The sequence below is a fragment of the Ornithodoros turicata genome, chromosome 2, assembly GCF_037126465.1.
Source record: "Ornithodoros turicata isolate Travis chromosome 2, ASM3712646v1, whole genome shotgun sequence".
NCBI lineage: Eukaryota > Metazoa > Arthropoda > Arachnida > Ixodida > Argasidae > Ornithodoros > Ornithodoros turicata.
Genome location: NC_088202.1, coordinates 79581397 through 79608043, shown reverse-complemented (window position 1 = coordinate 79608043; position 26647 = coordinate 79581397). Strand labels below are relative to the sequence as shown.

The window sequence follows — 26647 nt, the reverse complement described above, 5'->3', positions numbered from 1 at the left end:
GTGGCCTTCACCTGTCACTCGAGTGTAATGAGCTGAAGCCTACTTGCAGAATGGAGACCCCATACCATAAACAACAATGGCAGTAACGTGAAGTGGGCTTCACTTAACACTTGGATATAACGAGGAGAAGCCCACTTGCAGAATGGCGATACCTCACTTTAGTACTATTCGAAAAATACTCGAAAATTTCTAATACTCAAGATAGGTTACAAATAGCATTTGAATAGCATCAGATATTTGCTTTATATTCAAAATTCCGAATACTCGAACAGCTCTACCTCCGGTTGTTAGGAGTCACACATTCCAAACCAAGGGAGCAAGTTCAAGACGAAACATGCGGCTAAAATCAAGCACTTCTTCAAAGAAGCGGTTTGAAATATTTTCTACGCGAAAAAGAAAACGACCGTATTGTTATTAGCTGGCCACATTAGTACTGCTGAAAAAAATTCCACAGCTGACACGCTTGTAGCTACAGAGAGAGAGAGACAGACAGATAAAAGGAACTTAAAATGAATTTTTACAGTTTAGGTTTGGCAGTACAGGTCCTGTGGGGCAATCAGCTACGTATGCATAATCATGCCCTGAAAAGCTTCGCTTCGTTCTGCAGGGCTCTCATTCTGACTTTGATGTCGACGCAAGCTTCCCGCTGCTCCAGGATCCTCTGACTAACATTCGAAATTTGTAACTGAAAGGGAAAAAAAAAAGTGTCAAGTTAATAGAATCCAGCAGTGAGCTCGCTGTTCCCTTGTCGCAAACTGTTACGTATGACATTAAGCCTTTGCAGTATCTTGTGCTCATCTGTGCTCTGCCCTGCATTGTACTCACGGAAAGAGCTTCATTTTCTTTCATAAGACGTGCCAACGTCTTCTTCAGATCCTCTTCCTGTTCCTAGAATTGTTGTCAAGGCACAACTGTGACATTCGTAACAGCATTAAGCCAAGCCATGTAGCATTTTGAAAATTAACATTAGTCAACCCCGAGGTATTATTTCGGTAGACGGTAAGCACAATCATCTAATATCTGCACAACCCTGTTGTAAGATTTATTAAAACTGTTGGTTTTTGATACCGTCTAGTCATTATGGAAGTCTGTTAACAAAGGTGCGAGTACACTTAGTAAGCTGTAATTCTTGAACTCCTCCCTTTCCAAAAAGCTGCAAAAATGTGTTTAGCCTAGTTTTCTAACTTAGTGGATCTTTTGTTGTTGCTACGAGGCTGCTGTTTTGTTGAAGTGCAGATGCAGTTCTGTTCTGACCCACCCAAAAGTCTTAGTGGCTTGAAGGGCTCATGCTTGCAGAAGGACAAACAAACTGCAATTTGCTATAGGAACCTGTGTAGAAAAGGGTGCACGCCACGTGGCTACAGCTGCAACATCCTACATGCGTAGAAATTCACTCGGGTCCGCATTGATGCACGATGGCACATATTTGCTGCCGTTCTTTACAGTGTACGAGCCATTTCAATAGCTAGGCAGTGGTGTGTGCAATGTTCAGCTCACCAAACCTACTGATCATCACCCTGAACATAGCACATAAACATAAGGATAAGGGTTTTTCATTTTTAATAATTTGTACCCAATGCAGCAAAAAATGATTCAAACTGAAATTTCCCTCCACACAGATTGATAGAAAAAAAAAGAGAAAGACCGAATTGCTTATTATGTAGTAGAAGCGTTTGCGCGCGGATATCGTAGTCAACAGATTCCTGCGTAAATCTCCGCATGCATTAAAAAATTGGGCTTTCCGAGGTCATACGCACGCTGAGTGCGCAAGGCTTCCCGCAGTTCCGCGTCTGTCGCGCCCGTTTGGGATGGCTGTACCGCTTCGCAGCCGAAACAACACCCTGCGCCAAGCAACTTAGTAGTAACTTAGATAGTTCTGAAAAGAAAGGAGTCAGGGGCCAAAGTAAGCAGAATTGCCAATGAATCGCCGAACGTAACAGAACTCAGACGCTCTTTCCTCCTACTTCGACGCAGAAACGAAAACGGAAGCAGTGTGTGTGGCAGCACACAATTGGCAGTTGAGTCGATGGACAATGGGCTCAAAGGCCTTTGAGATGCCCGTGTGACAGGGATATAACGGAGTCACGTTAAGTTAAGTAGTACAGTCAAACCTCACTACAACGAAACGCGATATAACGAAATTCGCGATAGAGCGAAATAATTTGGATTCCACGGCAGAGGGCCATAGAGATCAATGTATTTTAACTCCCGCTACAACAAAATACTTTTTAGCCGCCGCCTCGATACAGCGAAAGAACGAGATAAGGTTTATGACTCCAAAGCAGACTTCAGGGTCACGAAAACAAAAGGCACAAGCATCGTCCTGTTTTCGCGGCAAAGGACGGCACACGCAATTAGGGCCGGGAGGAATCAGGTGCCTACAAAAGGAAGTCTGAGTGATTGGAAGGTTCGGGATTTTCCATCTCAGGTTTCTCGTTTTCGTGCTGGTTTTGAACTGTCCGGTTGCAGCCAAGTACAGGATGAAAAGAGCACGAGATGCAAGGCGCCATTGCGCACTCATGGTAAACGCTTCGTTCATGCGGCAGCGCACGTGACGAAATCAGTCAGATGATTTTCTTGGCAGGGACAAACATGCCATAGCAACGAAGAGCCTTACGGAAGACGCACTGCCACAGACGTACTTAGAAGGTTTGCGGGATCTCAACACGATATGGAGAAAGCTGCGGAGGCTTCGACGGCGTATGAACAATGCGTGACACTGCATCTTCTATGCAAGTCACTGTAGTTGTCATTTTTCAAGAAAAACTTTTCCGCATTGCAGCGGGAGTTATTGACGCTTAAGCACGTGCCCTCGCGAAGGTCGCGATTCGTGACCTTCAATTCAATATAGCGAAATGTTCAATACGTGTACAGCGAAAGAAATTGCAGTCCTCATGAGTTTCGTTATATCGAGGTTCGACTACTTTAATCCATGTGCAGGTTTGCATTACCATGCAGATTTGAATTACCATTCCATTCAATGCAGGTTTGAATTGCCATAGACCTTTTAATATTGGCTTCATTTGGTTGCAGACAGTATTATTATTTAGTTTAGAAGCTGTTTCCTTTTTACATTTGTGATATCTATAACAAGCCTGATAAACATGATTTTTACCTGTATCACAATTCCAGAAATTTTATACCCGAATTTACCCAAATTGGATTATGCTGTTTTCCACTTGATTTTTATCCTTTGAATTTGGCAAAAAAATATTTCCCGAAAACCTCAGACACTACTTATTAGTGTTGCAGTAACGTGTGCAATGGCCAATGAAAAATAAATCATGTCTACTGCTGTATTGTGTTAACGTAGGTTTGCGAAAAAAGGGGACCAAACACCACAGCAAGTCATGGGCTGTGGTGCTTCTTATGGTATGCAAATGCAGGGATTTTATTAATATTACTCTCATTAGTCGTGCTGCCCCAAAAATGGCAAGTTACATCAACATTGCCACACATTTTTCTGCAAAACTATTCCACTACATAACCCATATCCCAAACACAATGACATCCTATGTTAATTCAACGCAAGTCATCATGAAGGGTTCAGTGGCTGCAGCAACTTCAGGTTTTATGGTCGGAAGAACTGTTACCCATCCTCCGTAATTTTTTTGTTTCAGATTTCCCAAGCACAAATGTACCACTTTTCATGTTAAGCTCATATGTGAAGGTATAATGCACAGAGGGTTTTCTGGCTCCAGCATGCACTCAAATGAGACATTTGAAAAGAGGATACATTCTCACTGCTTTCTGAGCCAGAGCTGCTATGTTCACCAGAATCAACAGAATACTGTTTGTATCTGAAATAAAAAAAAAACAAGACCAGAATTAGAAGGATCAAATGTGCAGAAGCACATGCACATGACTTCACATGCACAACAGAAAAATCACTAAAAAATTTTGTCAGTTCTATTTTGGTTTGATATCCACACTGACAATATGGAGTTCAGTTAAGTGCGATTTGTATGACCTTTTCCTATAGCTAGTGTTTCTTCCTATGGGCCACTACTCATTCGTGCGTAAACCGGATTCACCGAGTTTTTTTATAACTAACATACAACACAATGAAGTCTCTCATTACACAAACTTTCCAAGTCCAAGTCCATGTGTTGTTGTATCTTTCTCATTTCTACGCTACATGAGTGACTCAGCATGTTGCTAAATCTGCATGAATTCAATGTAACATCATTTTTGTATCTTTGTCGCACTGAACTGTACTTCAATGTATTTAAAGTAGTGCAGAAGTTATTTTTAACACCATTTTCTTTGTATAGAACTGCTGAGCAGGCCAGTAAGATGTACCATAAGAATTAATCCACCCCATAGAGTCATAATTATCGCTGAAATTGAATTCACAGTACACCGCAAAAAAACGACAGTGCGCAATGGCGGTGGAAAGCAGTACCAGCCAGTGATCTGCATGGGATCTGCATGGGATCAAGCTCGTTGATTGGTCCAGAGAAATGTTGTCTGCTACTCCGCTGTTCAGGGTTCTGAAAAAGCATTGCTCCTGGCTCGGTCATGATTCGGCCGCTCCTTCTATCCCCAATTCTCCGGGGGAACTGGCAAAACTGGTTTACGGCAGCAAAGGGACAGGGTGCTGACCCCCACTGACCAGCGAACCAGAACGAGTTGCCCTTGTAACGTCATCGGTGACGTGGCATCATACGTTCTCCTCCTCGTTATACCCGGCGTTGCGAGTTAGGGGTGAATGCGCGGAGCTACGTCTATGTGAGTTTTTTTCTGGGAAATAAATTGCACATGTCAAAACCTTTCGCACAATCCAGTAAAATGACATACACACACTTTCACCAGACGTCTTAACCTGAAAATTTGCTAACTTGTATAGCAGTAGTATTTTAAAGTCATGAAACCTACTTTGCTAGTTTCTGATATTCCGTGATCTCACTCCTGAGACGTTCAATTTCACTCTTCTCTGCAGCAATCTTCCGTCGCAGCTCGTCACCCAGGGAAAGTAGCTCCTCCTGCTGGTAGATGAGCACCTCCTGCTCACACCTCAGATGCTGCAGTTCAGGATCTGTTTCCTCCTGCTTTGCAGGTGGGAATAGTCTCTCTTTTTCCTTTTGTTGCTCAATAGGTGCAAGCTGCGCAGTGTCCTCCTTCTCTGTGTCATTAGCTGCTCCCGCTACGTCAGTTACATCACCTACAAATAACGCACTGTATCGCAAATAGACATCTGGTAACAGAACATGAAAATATAGCACATGTAGGAATAAAGATACTAGTCTCAGTGGGGTCTTATCCACATTAAAAAATTTCTAGTCTTTTGACATGATAGCGGGTCGTAAAAGGAAAAAGACTTGCAGACTGGGTCATCAGTAGAACGATTTGGAAATAGTGAAGAAGGGTGACAACGAAAACGTGCTCGCGTGTAACTTTGTGCTGCCGTCAGATCCGGCGAAGAAACCCTACGATCTTATGAGGGAACACCTCGCATCGGCACGAAGACATAATAGCCTAAGAAGAAAGCGAAAGGTGCGCAGACAATGTTTCAAGTTTGCTATCGTCAGCGTGAAAGAGAAAAGAACGCCGAAGGTGTCGTTCCTAAGTTCGTGAGCGCACCGGCCAAGTGGAATAAGCCTCGAGCAGGCTGATGGTCTCCTTGGAGAATTTGTACACAAACACTGCCCAGCGGTCAAAACAATGCCCGGAGTTCACCAGCTTCGTCGTAAGCAACACATCGAAGTTTTCGGCAAGCCCATGGTGGGAATCTGAGATGATGTGAAAGACGCGAAACTGAGCTTCATTGTCGACAAGTCTCCCGACATTCTGGGGTGTCCTACCGTAAATACCTGTGATTCATTTTAGATTCTTTATCTGCGGCGTTGGATATTTTGTATAGCAATAGCAATATTTTCTCTTGCGATGGGAAAATTTCCGAGCCAGAGGTAAAAAATCAAACCATTATTCCCTAGAAACTGGTACACACTTGCATTTAAAACAAACTTCATGCAAACCAAACAATTCTTCGCAGCACAAAACACTTGAAAAATGTATGGGGATTCCCATAGAGGCCTCAGGGGTGATGCACTTGCCTTAAAGGTCTAGCCATGTAAATTTTGCCGAGTTCCTGTGTCATTCTGAGCAAGAACGACGAGCTGTATTTCACCCGAAAAATACGCAAATGAAGAAATTTCACCCGATTCCACCATGTTTTCCTGCTCACCAGATAACACCCGATTTTTACCCCCTGAATTCTAAAAGCAATAGAACCCAAAAACATCCAGCTCTACATACAGGGTGTTCAAAATTAAGCTTTCACGAGCGCTATGCAAACACAGCGATGACAGGAAACCGGATGATAACTTTACGCTACTTGTGTAAGAAACAGGTGCTGCTAATTATGTAGCATCTGTTTCTTACTCAAGGAATAGAAAAAGTAGCACCAGTTTTCTTTTGTTCACCTATTTATAAAGTGCTAGTGAAAGCTTAATTTTGAACACCCTGTATATGTCATGCCTAGGGTTCCGCGCTTTCGGGTTTTATTGCAGGGCAGATTTGGTTTTTTTTTTGTTTATTTAGTTTCATGATATTGGCATTTTTCTGTGATTTTTCTGGTGTGTACATGGTTTACCCTGCAGTTAAACTGTATATGTAAGAGACATCACAAAAATTAACACTTTATTGCTCCACAGCGAAGAGCTGATACCTAAACCTTGAAAGCAGAGCTCATTTAAGCTTACTGCAGTGATTAATCTCCCTAATCTTTCCTCTGAGATTCATTTGTATTCGGTGTCTTTCGGTTAAAACCGAATTATAAAAAAAATTACCAGCGGGTTAAACCGAATACGCGGAACCGTAATTATGCCGAGGAAACTGATGATTTACACCTGATTCAATCCGATTCAATCAGAATAGGGATGAATCGGGTTCAGTTCGGCCAGATTACACCCGAATTATTGAAGCAAAATATAACCCGATATTTACTTACAAACAAAAAGTAGTTATTGCCCCTCTCTGCCACTGACTAGCATCAAATATCGAAAATGTGAGCGATTGTGTTTTAGAGAGCAAGACAACACCACACAATGAAGACTTACAGCATCAACCTCCTTCAAATGATGCTGGTCAGTGCCCTGATGTTCAGCATGCATTTCTCCTTTTGCATTGCTACTTTTGCTAGTGTTATCAGCTGGGACTCCTCCTGATCTCATCTTTGCAGCCTTATTTGACATTCCTCAATCATCAATGAATGTTTCACAAAAATAAATAATAATGAATAAACTTGTCTAAGTCATAATTACATTGTGTGCTTCAAAACTGTTGAAAATCATGCCTGCAGTTATATATGCACATATAAGCATTACACAATAGCAATGTTTCAAACACCTAATCCTGAACCCCTTGCTATTTTACTTTGAGGCGAATCTCATGAACATGTGTGCTTACATTCTCTTTCGTGTTGCCTCCACGAAGGTCATAAATACATCTGGGCAGCGTTCGTGGGTGAAATATTGCTCGTACGACAGTTATAGTTCAGAAACTCATTTTAAGTCCTTGTTACCTTTCCAGAAAACCATAAAGTTCCAATAGACAATTTCAGAAAATCCCGGTGCTCCTTGCACACGTGTTGCATCCTGGAAGATTACTGGAATGAGGAAGGGAGAACCGTCCTTCATATTTCGTTTTTGCTGACCTTGACACCTCCTGAACAATTGGTCGAGAGTAGTATTAACCGAAACAGTTTGGAGACCTTCTCCACCTTTGTTATAAGCAAGTTCCCATAGTTCAAAGCGGCGCTAAGCTCTCTGGGATTTTCTGAAGTCGTCTACTGTAAGGTTTGTAAACACAGTTGCTTTCCAACATGCGCGTCCGCTATTCAACAAAATTGCTGCATAAAAGGACGGTCGTATCCGGAAACCCATCTATGAAACCGATACTGCTATGTTCGGCATCGGCCCACAGCCTACCTAGCTTTTTTTTTTTTTCTGTCCCCAAAGTGCTTAGATATTAAACGGACAAATTTTAAAGATGAGCGCGGCTTCAGCGGCTGCAGAAGCTCAGACTGCTTGACGTCGCTCTCTAAGCGGAGAGTGAGAACAAGCCGCTCAGAGGAGGAAAGGAACCATACAGACGCCCCGTAACTCTACGAGACGCCCGCACGTCCACAGCATTCCATTTGTAAAGGTCGTGCCCTCGTTGGTTCTTAGGGAGTGATTGTAAATAGATTGTAACTAGATAGTAATTGCAACAGCACTAGCAGATGCTAACCATTTTCATCATCCTTTGCTGGGGGTTCCAGCTTGAGATCACCAGTTGCATGCATCTCTCCACTGCCAACAACATCATCTTCCTGTAAAAAAAAGTGTAATGAGTATATTACAGCATTACAACACCTACCACACACAGGGTGCTCTACCTAACTTGATGTTGAATTTCAATAAATTGGCTGAGTGACAGAAGATGTCACAGAAAACAGAAGGTGCGTCAGTGGCGGTGAACTTCTGTATTGAAACCATGAGATTTTGTTGCCTGATTTTTCCCAGTCTCTGGGTCTGAAGTAATAAGGAACATTGTGTACTCACTTGAAACATCTTTACCTTACACGTCAATTTTTCTATTTGACACTAAAAATTTTCCAAGCAAATGCTACTGCTGTGACCAAAGATTGTTGTTGCAAACTGTTTGACAACAAAGTGCAGCCTCTCCATAACACACAGTGAATGATAAGACTCCACCCTGTTGTCTCACATTGACGTGATACCTAAAGATAAGTATAAGCCAAGAATGAGTGATAAGGACAATGCAGACAGGTTTTCTCACTACATATATCACATCCGTTCCTTCCTTTTAGCTGCTAAAGACAGAGGTGAGAGCAAGGAAGGACAATGTGTGTGAGATTTTTCTTTTGCTTCACAAGAACTTTCGACAACCAGATTAGGCTTATTGATGTAGCAGACACTATGTGCATGGCGCTGTCAAACACATTCAAGGAACACCATATTCATGAGGTGTTGTCGGTTTAGTGAACGTCAACATCAAGTTAGGTGAAATATCATGCAAATATGCAAACAATGCGCCATTAGGAAAGCACCAAATACAAACTGAAAGCAAACTTGAAGCATTGAAGCTCTCCAGCAGAGAAAGAGTTAGCATTCTCCATTTGCATGCTGTTAGTGCATGCTAAGAAAAATTGTGATAGTTGGACATGTGCACTGTCTTGTAAGGATCATGTAAGGATGTGCATGTTGTGATGTGGGGAAAAAGCAAGTCTCCCACCATGCAGAAGCTGAACACAAAGCAGGTTGTGCCACATGCATGTAGGTAAAAGGACAATGAAAAAAAAAAAAAAAAAAAGTCGGGTGCCAGCATTCTTCCAAGGATGTGAAGTAAGAGTGCAGGACTAGTACAGTCTTGAAGCAAGCTGTCATTCCAGACTGCAGAATAAAGGATCCCACCTTGACTAGAACTGCCCTTTCTACATCTGCATTCTTCAAAGCTGCCTTCACATCCACTGGTACAGCTTCTGTTGCTGTCGACTGCACTCTTTCACTGATCACAGCACTGCTGTCTGAGGTCCGTTTGTCCCCTTCCACAGGCACAGACGCACTTGAGGCACAAGTTGCTTGTGTGCTTGTCACTGCTTCACCTTTTTGCATTGTAATCGGTTGCTGAAGTCTAGTGTCAATATATTCTATGGAGTCCTTTGTTGAAGATTCCACAGGAGGCTTTTTTACTTGTTTTAAAACACGAAGCTGCATGGTAGGAAAAAGACGAGTAGGAGTTTGATAACTTTAATGATGTACTGTAAACTGGCAAAGGTGGAATGGAAGCTGGACCTGCCCATGAAGGACAATGCCCACAATACTGAGTGCATGACAATCGCAAGAATTTTAGTAGAGTACATAAATTCTAGCATTTCCTTCAAAAGGTTACCATAAAGTCAACTCAATATAAGGAAGCTTTAATTTAGCAAATTTCTAAGGCAATGTTACCTAAATGGGTGCCTGCAGACCCAAGAAGGTCCGCCAAGCCCTCGCTCATCATTGAAATGCCACCACAACCAATTTGTGTTGAAAGATCCCCCCCCCCCCCCACCACCACCACCACCTTGGCCCTTGATGGCTGAACCATAAGGCTGAACTGAACAGTGTGCTCTTCAAGTCCAGGCTGGCCACACGTGAAGTGTGTTTCTAAAGCCTGTGTGCATTTACATTGATCGACACACAATCTCACCAGAGCCATTTCGTGATATCACCTCTTACACACCGAGACAACCTCAGGGCTGCAGCGGTAGAGGCATATCTCCATCAGTGGGGAATATAGTTCCCACATTGAGAGTGGGGCATACGAGAAGATGGAGAATACCAGGCCGATGCGGAAGCAGGTTCACGTTTTGTGAACACAGTTTTTACATGTTTGCTTTCAAAGCATCCAAATGCACTCCCCGTTTTTGCAACATGATCGGTGTACAAGCAACATGCGGGCACACAATGGTTTGACTTGGAGGCGTCATCCCCCTGCCTAAGCCAATCACAGACGTCTTTAGATTTGTAGGCAGAGTTGACTTGTCCCAAAGTACAGAGGGCTTTTACCCTCAGTCACAACTTTCGGAGATTGGGTGGTTGGAGTAAAAAAGAAAAATATGGAGATACTATTGGCTCAACTCTACAACTTGAAAACAGAGAACATGCAAAGAAACAGTGCGACAAAGCAAGAACTTGTTGTACGGACCCTCAGGGGGTAATAAAGAAGAGGGAAAAGGAGGGTCGCGCTCCAAAGTGGGGTTCTAAGACCACACATATGCAGGCGAGGGGACCTTTTGACCTTAGGGAGCCGGCGCAGCTTTTAACGTTTTGTACATATGTTTTGTACTGTGTTCTGTAAATAAATTTCAGTGTGTGTGTGTTCAGACTCGAGAGCTGACGGGTGTCTTTTTCCTTCGCTCGACAGATATCTACAGCGCCAACATCACAGAGCAGTGTAGCTTCAGTTCCTTCTGTTCCACAGAGCGGATCATTTTGTATAGTTTCCGCAATACTTTTTGGAGCCGAAACCCGGGAACTGATTACGCTGCATTAGGCAACAGTTTTGCCGAGGAATTATGGAGCGCCTGAAGCATAAGCGAGCTGCACGGCGTGCACAAGTGACCAAACTGATCAACGAGGTGACAGAGCTTCGAGGCGACCCAACAGTCAGCAACACACTCAACGGATTATTAGCAAGACTTGTGGCCAGTGACAGTGACTTGCGAAGGACAAAAGAGGAGATTGGGCCACTCATTAAGGATGGCGATCTCGCTGCCGAGTATGAATCCATCATCGCATATGAGGAACAAGCAGCGAATGCAATTGCTGAAGTGCAAACACGTCTGGGTGAGCTTCAACTAACAGAAAGGACTTCGCCTGCTACAATGCCACAAGTGCCAGCAACATGCCCGCTAGGAAATCAACAGACGCAGTCTTCTGGTGTCAAACTCCCAAAGCTCCAATTGCCGACTTTCACAGGTGAGCTGACACGGTGGCTGCCGTGTTTTGGGAGCAGTTCCGTACGGCAGTGCACGAAAATGGAAGATTGAAAATTGAGCGCGAGTACCTTACGAGGCTTCGAAATTTACCAGCGGTGAAATCGTCGGCCCATGTGTCGGGACTCCGAACTTTGTATGATCATGTTCAGGCCAATGTGAGAGGGTCTCCGAGCGTTGGGTGTGTCGAGTGACACTTCCGCGTCAATGATGGTAGACATCCTCCTGTCGTCGCTGCCTGGAGACATGGTCGTGGAATATCGACGGATGACTCGATATGGGACGGCTCTGTCCGATGTGGACAGAGTAACAGAGAACGACGCAGCGTCCCACCAGTCGGAATCAAGCACGAGGACAGAGGGAAATGCCGCAAACTGTGTATTTTGTGGTGCGAATGACCACGACACCTCAACGTGTAAAAGTGACACGTCCCTGGCAGACAAGGTGAAGAGATTGTCTCGTGATATGCGTTGCACAAAGTTGCGTGTTGTATCGAAGGACCACCGCTCCAAGGACTGTCATTCAAAGGTGACGTGCAAACACTGCGGAAGGCGGCATGCCTCATCGGTTTGTGATCCGTCCAAGAGAACTTTGCCGAAAGTAGTAGTTGCTGATGCTGTGACCACCACCAACATGATGACAGCGAACGATGCCCCACGCCAACGAAACAGTGATGTACTGCTCCAGACTTTCCGAACTTGGGCGTCTTCCGACACAGAATGCACCCACATCCGAGGCATTATTGATGGTGGAAGCCAGCGCACATTTTATACGGGAAGACATCGCAAGAAAGGTGAAGCTTAAAGTAATCCGCGAAAGCAAACTACAGCTAAATACATTTGCTAATGATACAGCCTCCAACAGTGTACGCAAAGGAAAAGTTGTCGAGCTTTGCCTTCGGAGCCAGTACCACGAGAAGGATTACGTAATCCATGCCACCACGATTCCATTCATCTGCAAGGACCTGGCGGCCACCCCAGCGAATCACGACTTTTTGGAATCCATACGCCGCCGAGGAGACGACGTGTTGTTTCCCAACGTAACAAGTGACGTCGGTATTGGACTGCTGATTGGTTGCGACGAAATGTGGAGGCTGCTTACTGGCGATGTGACAAGATGCGAGGAGAACGACAGTTTGGTAGCGGTGGGAACAGTTTTTGGCTGGACATTTCAAGGACCTGCCGCGGTAACAAGCTACTGTACAGAGCAGGCGATGACAGCAATGTGTGTCTTGAGAGCAGGAGTAGCAACAGAGCCAGAGCCTGACATTTTGACAAGATTCTGGGATCTAGAAAGTATTGGGATTTCCGATGAGACGAAGAGCAAAGTCGAACACAACGCATCCGTTCTTGAGGAGTTCGAACGCAACATTCAAGTCAGGGACGGTCGATACGAGATGGGTTTGCCGTGGAAAACACACCCGGACGATCTGTATGACAACTACCAGGTAGCGAAAAACAGACTACAGAGCCTGGCTCGACGTCTGAGCCGCGATGGCAACATCAAAGAGTATGACGCAGTCATCCGAAACTACCTGAAAGGTGGACATGCGGAGAAAGTCACCGGAGACGGGACAGGCTCGACCGCAGTGTATTACATGCCTCATAGGGCAGTAATGCGAAGTGAATCAACATCTACAAAGATGCGTGTGGTGTTTGATGCGTCATCACATGCGCCTGGGGCAACATCTCTCAACGATCACCTAGAGAAAGGCCCAAAACTAAACACAAATCTGGTTCCAATTTTACTTCGTTTCAGAATGCACAAAATTGCTATGACCGCGGACATTCAAAAGGCATTTCTTCAGATAGGGATCCGAGAGTGTGACAGGGATGCCTTGCGTTTTCTGTGGTTCTCCGAAGCTCCAGCGTCCAATGAACATCAGCCAGAGATTGAATGCTGGAGAATGACAAGAGTGCCATTTTTGACAACAGCCAGCTCTTTCCTGCTAGGAGCAACGCTGCAGCATCATCTCAGCGCATTTGAAGAAACTGACAGAGAACTGGCTAGAAAATTAATGGACTCATTCTATGTAGATGATTTGCTCATAGGAGCTTCCACAGTGAACGAAACGCATGAAATCGCTCGGCATTCTCAAGATGTTCTGCGGCAAGCCGGTATGAACCTCACAAAGTGGACTTCAAACTCTACAGAGCTGCAGGGTATTCTTCGAGCATGAGAATAACGGCAGAAGCGAGGAAGAAAAATCATTTGGAGAACCCACTGAAACTAAGGTCCTCGGCATAGTGTGGGATAGAAACAGTGACCATTTGAAGTTTTCAGCAGATCATTTGCTTAGCGGCATTATTGACATGACAGACACCAAACGGTCAGTGCTACAGGCCTCCGCAAGAATCTTTGATCCACTTGGCTTCCTTGCACCCTACACCATCCGGGTCAAGATCATTTTCCAAGAACTGTGGAAGGCAGGGCTGAAATGGGACGACTCTCTTCCGAGCAACTTATCGAAGATGTGGCGTTCATGGTGTTCGGAGTTGCCTAATCTGCGCAACAACTCACTGGAACAATGCTTGCTGCCAGCTAGTGGATCACAATACTCACATGAACTTCCCATATTTACTGACGCATCTCCTCACGCATATGGGGCGTGTGCCTTTCTTCGAACAACAAGTGAATCGGGAGAAACGAAGGTACAGTTGGTGTTAGCAAAATCTCGTGTCGCTCCGCTCAAGAAGCTCACGCTGCTGCGACTGGAATTAATGGGTGCATTAATTGGAGTACGCATTGCCAAGATACTGAAAACCTCGCTGACAGTGGTGACGTTGGAGCCGCAATTCTGACTCAACGATCACATTAAGCTAGATCAAGAGGGATGCGAATCGGTGGGAAGGCCTTCGTTCGCAACCGAGTTGCAGAGATTCAGGAGTGCAGTGAAAGGTCACAGTGGAGACACCGTCCAGGGGCTGACAACCCGGCGGACGCTCTCACAAGGGGGATGTCAGTGAAGGCACTCATTGAAGATGAGCGTTGGTTTCGGGGACCAACATGGCTCTCAGAGACAGAAGAATCATGGCCACGGGAATTTGGAGAGGATGACGAAGGACTCAACGGAGCCCAAGACGAAATGATAAAAGCAACAGCCCTTGTTGCGCTGGTAGACAAAACTATTCCGGCTCCTGCATTGCTTAATATGAGCAAGTACAGCAACTATCAGCGCCCATTACGTGTTACGGCCTGGATAAAAAGATTTGTGAAGAATTGTTGTTCCGACTCGCGACTGTGCGGCCCCCTCACAGCTACAGAGCTTGATGACGCCGAAATGTTTTGGGCAAGGCATGCGCAGTGGGAGTCCTTCCCTGATGAGATGCTCGCACTGAAGCACGGGGACAAGATTGCCGCGACATCGAAGATCGTACGACTGCAGCCTTTCCTGGACGACAAAGAGGTGATGCGTCTGTCTGGATGGCTTCAAAGCTCGGACAATCCGGAGCAAATCAAACACCCGATCTTGCTGACAAAAGAACATCCGCTATCCAAGCTGATTGTGCAGAATGCACATCTGTGCGCGTTGCATGGCGGCATGTAAACGCCGCCGACTATTCTGAGGGAAAAGTGGTGGATAACCCGGGCCAGACAGTTGGTGAAACCCACTATGCGCAGCTGCAAAGTTTGCGCCAGGTTTCGGGCAATTCGTGCGACAGCGACCCACTGCACCTCTACCAGCAGATCGTACGAACCCTACGCACCCATTTGACATCACTGGTGTTGATTTTGCGGGACCCGTGTACATCAAGAATGCTTGGGGATCGCCTAAGTCGTACATTGCCCTCTTTACTTGTACCACCACAAGGGCTGTGCATCTGGAGCTGGTTGCGGATTTGACAACAAAGTCATTCATTACGGCTCTCCGACGGTTTATTTCTAGGAGAGGAGCACCGTCTACGATTTACAGTGATAATGCTCTTACTTTCAAGAAGGCGGCAAGAGATCTTGGAAAACTATGGAACATCATCCGGAGTACAGATTCACAGGATTTTGCTGCCACAAATCGCATCAAATGGAAGTTTATCGTGATGAGAGCTGCTCAGTGGGGCGGCATGTGGGAAAGAATGGTGCGGACAGTGAAGAATTGTTTACGAAGAGTCCTTGGACGGCAGTGCCTGACCTACGAGGAAATGTCCACCGTACTGCACGAAGTGGAGGCAATAGTCAATTCCCGTCCGCTCACTTTCCTCCACTCTTCTCCCGATGAGCCCAGCGTATTGACACCTGCGCATTTGCTACTCGGGAGAACATTAACCGCCCTCCCCGAGAGAACAACTACAGGAACAGCTCCACCTTCAAACTCAGCTGAAGTCAACAAGAGGTGGACCTATCGTCGACAGAAGATCGCTGACCATTTCTGGAACAGGTGGAGAAAAGAGTACCTTCTCGAGCTGAGGTCAGCCCACCAATCGGATACGTGTAGCTCCACCAGTCTGTGCAAAGGGGACGTCATGCTGCTGCAGGAGGACAATATGTGGAGGAGCGCCATATGTGGAGAATTGCGCGAGTAACGGAACTCTATAAGGGTCGCGATGGTAAAGTACACGCGTGTGAGGTGAAACTGCCTACCGGAAATGTAACGAGCTGACCGTTTCAGTTATTGTTTCCATTGGAAATGCATGAAAAATGAGTTCAGGTATTCATCTCATTTTGGGGGGGAGGATGTTACAACTCTATAACTTGAAAACAGGGAACATGCCAAGAAACAGTGTGACAAAGCAAGAACTTGTTGTACGGACCCTCAGGGGGTAATAAAGAAGAGGGAAAAGGAGGGTCGAGCTCAAAAGTGGGGTTCTAAGACCACACATGTGCAGGCGAGGGGACCTTGGGACCTTAGGGAGCCGGCGCAGCTTTTAACGTTTTGTACATATGTCTTGTACTGTGTTCTGTAAATAAATTTGAGTGTGTGTGTGTGTTCAGACTCGAGAGCTGACGGGTGTCTTTCTCCTTCGCTCGAGAGATATCTACAGAGCAGTGTAGCTTCAGTTCCTTCTTTTCCACAGAGCGGATCATTTTGTATAGTTTCCGCAATACTACATTGGGCCGACTACTCCCTCACATAGGATGGCAAGGTCTCGCTACCAAGGATTCTAAAATGTTGTTTGTTCCACGAAGTCCTGAGGAAGGAGATCACAGAGCTGGGTAGTCTCGATGTGAAGCTGAGCTGAGCATTACTCCACCGGCTATGGCTAGAAATTGGAATTTAATGTTGAAATTTGATTTCTGTTGTTAATGGTGACTTGACTAGCGATACTTCCAAGAGCATACGTCTGCTGATGTGGGTCAGCTCGCCTACTTCTTGTGTTTGTCCTGAGCGGTGCGGCGTTAAGACATTGTGATGCTCCGTGGTAGCACTCAGCCCTTCAGGACTTACATTAGAGGTGAGAGCCCACTAGGATATTCTGTGAAACAGACCCGGTGAGATTGCGTGACAGTTTATATAAATGTGCACCGGTTTCAATGACAAGGGGTACCACATTACAGAAGCAGGAGCAATCTGTACACAGTCATGGCCTGTGCGTCCAGAGATGCCGGCATTGCACATCCCTGCCTCCAGGCTACATGTCTTCAACTGAGGTACGTGGCTGTCCAGCCCAGGCACGTTTGCTTGGCGTGCCGTTTCTAGACTTGCGTACTAAAAAGATTAGCTAGGTCTCTCTGAACCCCAATTCAAAACCACCTCATCATAATTGGATTATGTACAGCACAAATATTTTCACCAAAGCATGAATTATAAGCTAGCTATCCAATTATAAAATGCCATCGAGAAAGCTGTTATGCTACTAACTCAAGACATCGACAGGTACACAAGCAGCGGAACAGCTGCTTATTTTGCTACATGACTTCAAAGCAGCATTCTGCTTTCGTCTGAAATATCTGGTAAGAGATATCACCGGTACTTGCTACGTCTTTGTCATGAGCAACACAGAACCACAGAAGAGATAGCAGCTAAGCATTTGACATAGATAACACATAAAATTATTCTTATACAACTTCATCACATAGAAGCCCAGCTATATCATGACTAGACCCTGAAGTTTTCGGGTTTTATTTTTTTCCAAATTCGGGGGGTAAAATTCAGGTCAATCACTTGATGTCAAAAATTCATGCAAATTCAGGCGGAAAAATTACCATCAGACTGAATTTGGGGATAAATCGGGCTCTATTGTCGAACAAACGTTCATTGTACAGCCTACCCAGAGTATCAGACGTTGAGATCAACTGTGTATTTTGTGAAAACTTAGTATGTCATTGCCGTGAGGTGCATAGCGTACGTGCAATTTTGCGAGTAGAAATCGGGTTTAACCCTAAACCGGTGAACCGCGTTTCGGGGTGCAAATTCGGGGGAAAATCGGGTTTAACCCTAAAACTTCAGGGTCTAATTATGACTGACAGCTGACATTCGATGTTCAGTGATGTACATGTTTTTTCATGTGTTTCACTTTTGTAGATTTCCCATGATTGCAGTGAGTAAGGTAGAAAGAACATTACGCGTACCTTGCGCTTCAGTTGTGTTACAACACGCTGTACTTCCCAGAGTTGTTCCTCTTTCTGAGGGTCTCTGAGGCCTGCATTGAGCTGTGTGTGAATCTCACTCAATACTTGCTCCTGATGACTCAGCTCTTCTTCAATAGCTGCCGGAGTCTCTGGTAGTTCCAGTGACTGTCGAGACGAGTCAGGATGAATTTTCTTTACATACCTAAACGGGAGAAATCAACATGTCATATGCAGCGCCTCACAGCTTTTAATTCCCACTTACCTCTTAAGCTGCACATCTTTGAAAAAGACACCTCCATGAGTGAACAGAGCATTCAGGACTTTGTGACTGATTTGCATGCTTGGCCCCAGCACAATAAAGACATTCTGAAGGTTCATCTTGTTGTGGTTTTCCTTCAAATCAAATTATTCATTTTAGCCAGGTTGGCAATGCAAGGTGTTGCCATTCGGAAAGACTCACGTTTGAAATTATGTTGCTCATGTGAACAAACACCCAGGACAGGAGTAGTCTGTTAGAAACTGGCAGCTGATCAATCAGTTTCTGGACTGCCTCTATACACTTTGCTTGATCTTTAATAGCTGCAAGCAATACGCACAGGTACATGTGTCACATCCTTGTAGGTTGCACTTCTTGATTACCTCTAATGCCCATTGAGGGCATATGAGGCATCCCAGAGTTTACTAGGGTTGTTTTGCAACACAGTACTGGGATATTTTTATCTAGATCTTTTTTGACGAAAGCATAATACATTTTCAGGTGCGTACCTTGTATCTTTAACAACTAGCTGCTTTTTTCATTAAAGGGGTTGTGACACCTTGATAGATGTGATTGACTACATGATATGCACACATCGTACTGCCCACCGAAGTATTAAAGAAAAAATAATTATTTTTTCTCGTGTCGTATTAGGGCAATATTCGAACCTTTTAACACACATACGCGTCAAGATCTGACATAAGAGCTCATACCATTCCCATTGGTAATCGTAAGCACATGACCTCTTTCATGTTTCCTGACTGGCAGAGCCGTCTGCCGTGACGTGAGAGCTGCATGAGTTTGTGTTCGCGGTGCTGGTTTTCAATGCATCTATTACCCCCTTTGCTGTACACTTTAGAATGAAGGTTCACATCGACGAAAATAATTGCATTTTAGATTTATCTGGAATAGCGCTAAACAAAGTGTTGCAACCCCTTTGACTTGTATCCTCTAATTTGAGTACTTTTGGAGACTTAAAAATTACGAACAGAACACAATGATCACCTACAATTGATAACACGTGGTGCAGCCCTACCTGTGGCACACAATTATCTGCACAGCCTAATTACTCGCAGTTCTAAACTATGTGCAGCATGTCGCCACAATGCTAATTCACTTTACATGTAAATGGACTTTAGTGTTGATTTATTTCATCAAATTGTTCTTTTGTCGATAAGGGTATTGCCATCGTCCATCACTGAGATGCATGTAGAATTTTTTTTTTAAATATATAATAATCGTTTTTTTTTATATGTTTGTAATTGTTCATACCACGTGACCAAACCAAATGTTTTGGTTAACTTTTGCAGATGAGGGAACACTTTTCAGGAGTAAGCGTATCACGCATTGTTCCCATGGGATATCTGGCGTAATTGTAACAAGATACTTTTTGAACCCATCTATCTATAATAATAGTAATATACACTTATTTTATATTCTATAAATGTCAGATTAGATACTTTTAAAGGTAACTTTAACAACCCTGGCATTTACTATACAGCCACCTGGAGTGATCTTGGAGAGACAACACCTGACACTCTCAGACTAAGGACCGGACAATACATAACAAGCTGTTTGTACCACTGATGTCCATTAGCTAGCTTTGCAATAACAGTGATGACACAATGAAGGTTTCGCTTTGGAGTCGGAGGGTTATGGGCACTTCATGAAAAAATCAAGTGAAGTGGGTCTCTTAAGCTGTCTCTCACCTGCGGCTACTTCAAACTTGGCAGACAGCTCGTTAGTAAGCACAGGCTCAGGCAATTCCCTGAGGAATTGCTTGAGAAGGGTGGCAATCACTTGAGGCTCATGTTCACTAAGGCACACGCTTTCCTGACGGTTATAGGCAGCTCGCAGCTGCTGCACTTTAGATTTCACCCCCGACAGTCGATAGATGCCCTCGCACATCAGACCTACAAAATAATTCACAGAAAAGTAAACTTAGCAGCAACACAGCAACATCTCATCCGCAGATCATACAACTGACAATCTTCAGCAGAGTGCACAATTAAAAAATGCGCCACACAAAGTGGACATAACTAAAAAAGTACAAACCATGCTCCTCGATATAGTCTATGCACTCCCTCACAATAGCTGGAAGTTCAATGCCGTCATGGCTAGGGTTTCTCTCCACAGCTACCGACAAAGGCACTCCAAAAATAGGATTCTCTGCAATGTGAGAGCACGCGATGCCTCAGCAACCACAGTCCAAGCGTGAAACAGTCCAAGACGACTCGTCATTGGAAATGAAATGGAAATAAGAACCAACTCTTCACCTGCTACGTTGTCGAGCTTCTTCTTTTTCTTGCCTATCTTCACTTTGCTTTCCTTCTTCTTTTGCTCTTTGATCCCCTTTTCCTTTTCAGTGCCTTTCTTGGATTGGGACACATCCTTATGAGAGTCTTTCTTGGAACGTGAAGAGTCATCCTTGCTCTTGCTCTTCAGAGACTTTTCTCTCTTCTCTTTGCCTGGGAACTTAAATGGTGCCTTGCTTTTCTTCCCCTTGCCTCTGCATCATTGAAGTGACAAGCAACACATGAAGTGATGAAGATAAGCAAAACTGCTGCAAAGGGCCATGTGCAAAAATATAACTGACTCCGTTCTCAACATAGTCATAATAAAGCTTGTGCATCTTAAATATTTTTCTCATTCGTTCTACAGGGTGTGTGAAGATTTTTAGCATCTAGAAGATTATTAAAAATTGCACATAATAACAATCACAATGCAAATTGGCACAGTGCTGAAGTTCTGTCAAAAGTTTTATTTGAGCTCACCCGCAATCCTCTACTGTCAATATGATAGGTGTTACAAGCTGCAGAAAATCCGGGCCTATGCATTTTCAAAGGCCCGTGCTGCCGCACCGTCGTTAGGGCCTCTCCGTTAGATGCTACATTGGGTGTTGGAGCGCGGCGTCCAAAACCAAAACTGATGTCAAAGATAATAAAATTATACTAAATATGTTGCCTTGGAGTTTTTATGCTCTGTGAAAAACATAATACACCATTGCACCCCGAGCACAATGAAGAGATACGTAGAAAATTTGCACTGTCGCTCGGTCCTCTTTACAGACGATACAGTTGTCTGCTTCGTACATTTGTGTGTGCTTTCCGATTTCTGCCCATTACATCCGCCTGCTGTCGTTATCTTTCATATCATTATTTCTTTGTTGTCCATCATAACATAACGTACTGTGTAAAACACTGTGGCGAACAGATTGACTTGCACGCAGTGGACCGCGTGACCCATCAGTTTTGGGTTTGGACGTGGTGCTCACACACCTGATGCAGCATGAAACTGAGAGAGCTTAAGCCTAACGACGGCGGTACAGGTAATTGAAAATGCTTGGGCCCGGATTCTCTGCAGCTTGTAACTCTTTTCATATTAATGGTAGAACATTGACAGTGAGCTCAAATAAAACTTTTGAGAGAACTACAGCACTGTGTCAATTTGCATTGTGATTGTTATTATGTACTATTTTTAATAATGTTTTGAAACGTGAGCGGAAATCTTCACACCCTGTAGATATCAATTACTGAGCTACTTTATACAGCCTGATGGCTCTGCTGCATACCACAGGCAAGATGCAGAAATAATTGAAGACCTAACGAACTAACCTGTGGGCAAGCACATATACACAAAATATGCTTGTGATCCAGTTCCACTAAGCACAAGTGACCCACTGACCCACTTTGTTGTAGTGTCCCCAGTATTTTAGCACATTTAATATGTTATGACAACATTTTTTCACCACTGGATCTCAGTTCAGCAGTCCATTCAAACATGTTGCCACTCCGCCCTCATTCTCAACTGCCGCGAGCAAAGTTTGAATGTTGATGCAGGGTTCACCAAGAGAGGGTTTTGTTCCACAGGGGTGTTTCGGAAGCAACAACAATTCTGGGTGTCCTGGCAGAACCTCAGATCTCCAGTATTCTGACCCAGATGGGTTCCAGGTTACCATGGCAGAGCACATGCACTGCACAAATTAAGGTACTACGAAACGCAAAATATCCCAGGAACGTGGCTCCACCAGAATTAGTTATGAAGAACACACAAAAAAAACATTTAATTTTTCTTCTCAACGTTTCTGGGACACAGGCATCACAACCGGAAGTGAAACAAATCGTAATCATGCTTTTTGCTGCTGAGGAAAGAATCATGAAGTGGTTGCCACTCCACAAAACTGTTGGATATGTATCGTTACAAGTTAACATTGTCTCACTTCGATTTCAAAACAAAACAAACAACAACAACTTTATTTTGAGATGATGCTGCTCTTGGCTCTACCTGTTGAAAAGCTTATTTCAGGTAACAAGTCGCACGTTTCTGCACAGTACTTCTGAAATCTGAAGATGAATACGTTGAGAGCTAGCCTCTTTGCAGCCCATACCCAAGTTACTATATTTCAGTGCTACAGTATACCTACAGAGACAGCGCACCATATCTGCCAAGCCAAGGCTTCACACCACCCAGACAATCGTTCGAGATTTGTGTGAGTAAGATATACTGATGTTGCATTTCAAAATTTAAAATAGAGTGTGACCTTTAGCTGCTGTGACCTTAAGCTCTTGTTTTGTAACAAAGTGTTGTTGTGTGTGTTACTGTACCACAGTTTATGGAAATCGAAAAAAAATGTAGGAGAGAGAACATCTTTCGTATGGGAGCAACACAGCCCATTCACACAGATGCTTCAAGTTTGTCCACTTGAACGAGCAGATGTCCGCTTTCCGTTTCGAACATCTCCTCGTGCTGAATATGTCCTCTTTGAGGACATCATCAGCATGTTATGAACAAACATTCTGAACAACATATTTCGTGCTGTTTCAGTCCCTCGCAAGCATGGAAAGTGAAGCAATACAGTAAGAACTTGCATTTACATTTTTGCTTTTGGAAGCATCGAGTGAATGCTCATCGCTCCCAGAGAACATTTGCCGAGAAGAGCAGTATTAACCTGACTTCCAGCTCCTTATTTCTGTATTAGTTTTCATTTCAGCATTTCATTTCAACAAATTTTATTTCAGTGCCAACTGGACAAAAGGAAAGGCTAGTAATAAAAAAATATTGGCAGGATAACATACAGTAGATTGACCGTGCAATGAACTTGTGAGGTTAGTTATCTCAGTAATAAGCACAAGGTAAAAATTATTATGCAATGCCTGCATTGTGACGCTTAAATAAATTGACACCAAAACAGCCTTAGACGTAATAAGCCTCTGGAACAAGTTTGCACACACCAATATACTTGCGAAAATACTCCAAAAGCCGGGAGATGACATAACGAAAGAAAGAGAGGACTCCGACTTAACGTAACAAATAACTTTAAGCAGACGTTTCGCCTGTCATACGACGGGCATCATCAGTGCATCTCCTTAAGTAGCGACTGGTTGTTGGCTCTCCGCTCAGTCTTGCACTGATGATGCCCGTCGAATGACAGGCGAAACGTCTGCTTAAAGTTGTTATTTGTTACGTTAAGTCGGAGTCCTTACCAATATACTTGTACTGTGCTCGTAAACGAAAAAAGGGAAAATGATTAGGCATATGTCACTTCAGCCTTTCTGAATTATGTGCACAGAACAAGAACAAGAATTATATCTTGCTTATATACTTAACCATTTAGACCTGCAAGTATAGCAGCAAGATTCAGACATCAAAAGACGACTTGCCCCTTCGAGTACAATCCACTGAAAACCATTCATACATGTGCACTGGCATTTTCTATCATGTAGTCATGGTTTCACTTTGTGAGCAAACTTATTATTGTAAACCTTCACATAATTATTCTTAAGCTTAGAAAAAATTCATTTTCATATCTTAGCACTGGCAAAACTAAATTTGTTTTTCAAGCGATATCAATTAGCTCAGGATCTTGGTTGGTTGAACAGGTTTCACCTGGCTTAAACTACCACTATGAACTAAATCTTTTCCCAAGAATCCTACAGACTTCATACATGGTATATTATAGTCTATATAAGTCTTACATTGTATCCTCCTAAAATATTTCTTTAGATGATGTGTAAGTATCATAAAATTCATTTCCAATTTTAAGAAGTATGACATCACAATAGGTAGAATGTGCCATCCGCCTGGCAACACTACTTCTCCAAGGTGTATTTCCGGCTGTCCAACACAGTTGCTGGCAGACTTCCAACATCGTGCAGAGACTGGGAAGTTGTGCGTGCAGTGTTGCTAGGAGGCAGACGCCAAAGCTCTTGATGACATCATCTACTTTTCTCAATCCAAAACTACAAAGTTTTATCAGCTGCTTTCAAAAATTTGATAAACCACATAATGTTCACTAATGCCATTTATAATTTGCATACTGAGTTGTGGTGGCCCGTGTATCGCATCGTCACCAGTCAGGACACTCTAGAGGATCACCCTTCCTCTACATAAGTCTTTGAGCGAGGCCGATTTATAATATGAATTAAATAAATTAATTTGAAAGTCTGCATGGGAAAACAAATGACATGATAACAGCGAGTCCAATCTAATCACGATATTGCGAGATTACCAGCCCATTTGTTGCCGGATATAGTAGAGTTGTGAGAAATTAGCAGAATTTCAATGAGATTGTGCTGCTTTGCTTAATGTTCAATGTTGAACTTGTCAGCTATTTAAGTAAAGGCCAAAGGTGCTCCTGTGAAAGGTCAAATGGCCATGGGATATGTGAAAAAGTTTACTTTTGCAGGAATCTTTCTCAATAAAAACGGTGGAAACTGCCAAAATTAATTAGCAAGTTAGCGTGGCAAAAAGTTAGTATAGTGGGTGCGGGTAATGCAAGTTCACCCACACTATCCGTGAACGCATTGCGGGTGTACCAGCAAAACTGCGCTGGTATCTGCAGGTATACCTGCACTGGCACTCATCTCTACTCCGTGGCAGTACTTTAAACCAGTTAAACTAAGCCTTTGACCCTACATTTTTGCTGCTGCAAAACTGAACAGTAGGGCCTGAACCTAAAACCCAAGTAAGTTGAAAAAAAAAAAAAGATCTGAGGTCCTTCTACATCATTGGCCCTAAGCAGAAATATTCATTCATCCATAAGCAGAAATAATCCAATGCTGAATGGGTACAGAGAAGTCATATTTTTATGCTGTGTTCTAAAATTAGTGAGTCTTCATATTTTTTATTGGCATATCACACACGCAAAAATGGTTTGGATATAGTTCCATCCATGTTGAGGCAATGCAACCCCTATACTTCAGAAGACTGACAAAGTGGACAAAATCTACATGCATTCACATGTTTACTGCAAACACATTTTGAACCAAGTTTGAGACATCACACAACATCGGTCAGATCTGTCTTGTCCCAATGCTTAACCGAGGCCTACATTCAGTGGGACAAACTGCACAAAATTGGGCACGTTCTTGCATCACAAGGGACATTTGCCAGTGTGACTACTGAGCCCAGCCAGTATGTCAAGCAAGCGTTATGCAGTGCTACATCAGTGCAACAGTATTCTCTTACTTGCAGTCATCAGCATCTTCTTCAGAGCTCTCCCCTTCAAATGCAACATAGCCTTTATCTTTCTTCTCTTTCTTGTCTTTCAGTTTTCCGATCAGTAGCTCCTTTTTAGATACTTTCTCCTCATCAGTGTCTGCCGGAATAAAGCATTTTTGCAACATTACTACTCCACATTTAACGGCGGCCTCTAGCGATTTTGCTCAAACCACAGCTGCGCACACACGCAGAACGCGTACACGAAGGTCACATCAAGCAAAATAATGCACAATACTGCTTCAAATCATAGCAAGCGGCATCAGTTACAGACTGACGAATGCAGTCGGATGGGGTCTTATAGCAAAGGCACATCGCAAAGGATGGCACGAAGTATCACGCAATAAGCGATCGAACCTACGACATCTCATGCTTACAGTCATTCTCTCTATCTTGACCTTTTCCAGCTGCTTCGGAAGCGTAGAGTCCCGGGAAATCCTTTTCAACATCGGGACTCTCGAAATCCATTGCGTGAAGGGGAGACCAATGTGAGTTATGGTCCCCGATTACGTACTAAGACCTGCGTTAAATACATCGAAATTCCCGTGATTTCATCTCGCGACTATCTATTATGAGTACCACAATATGTTATAAACAAGGCACGTGAACTGCAATTACTGTGTGTTCAGACGCTATTCGAATCCAGCGAGATGACAGGTCGCTTGGGTAACACCCGGCAAAATTGACAACTAATAGAACATTTGTTGTCGAACAGTTCCATTCGAAGCAAAAGGTTCACCCGCTGCTTACCTGAATCGAGATGTGTGGTTACCCCTTAAAATTAGTCGTATGTAACGCAAAGCGAGTTTTCATCGCAAAATAGAACCGGAGCCCACGATCATTCTCGTTTCAGCTCGGGCTCACCCGGTGGCATCACAATCGCAACACGCGGGCCTCAGTTGCCA

At 43.9% G+C, this 26647-nt stretch overlaps 1 protein-coding gene across 2 annotated transcripts; it reads right to left on the bottom strand.

Annotated features, from left to right (window-relative positions):
- Positions 1-499: 499 nt before the first annotated feature.
- On the bottom strand, positions 500-26647 carry LOC135385608 (ralA-binding protein 1-like). 2 transcript variants are annotated; one of them, XM_064615034.1, is made up of 15 exons: positions 26493-26647; positions 26120-26262; positions 25713-25842; positions 20522-20754; positions 20301-20414; positions 19955-20158; positions 18450-18568; positions 18252-18382; positions 17990-18191; positions 9420-9716; positions 8233-8314; positions 4879-5164; positions 3737-3800; positions 826-888; positions 500-685 (listed from the first exon to the last, which is right to left on the bottom strand). In XM_064615034.1, the coding sequence occupies exons 2-15, from the start codon at positions 26208-26210 to the stop codon at positions 575-577; spliced, it is 2127 nt and encodes a 708-aa protein (XP_064471104.1). In that variant the 5' UTR covers positions 26211-26262; positions 26493-26647; the 3' UTR covers positions 500-574. The 2 variants fall into 2 exon arrangements, with proteins under 2 accessions (XP_064471104.1, XP_064471105.1); XM_064615035.1 differs by lacking the exon at positions 9420-9716 and having other exon boundaries at positions 26493-26644.

Bases quoted from the DNA above. Each gene is read 5' to 3' on its own strand.
- LOC135385608 (XM_064615034.1), bottom strand. From the start codon at position 26,210: ATGGATTTCGAGAGTCCCGATGTTGAAAAGGATTTCCCGGGACTCTAC. The intron at 20,755-25,712 runs GTAAGAGAATAC...TCAATGATGCAG, and splicing joins GAAGATGCTGATGACTGCAA to AGGCAAGGGGAAGAAAAGCA. The intron at 18,569-19,954 runs GTGAGAGACAGC...TATTGCTTGCAG, and splicing joins CAAGTTTGAAGTAGCCGCAG to CTATTAAAGATCAAGCAAAG.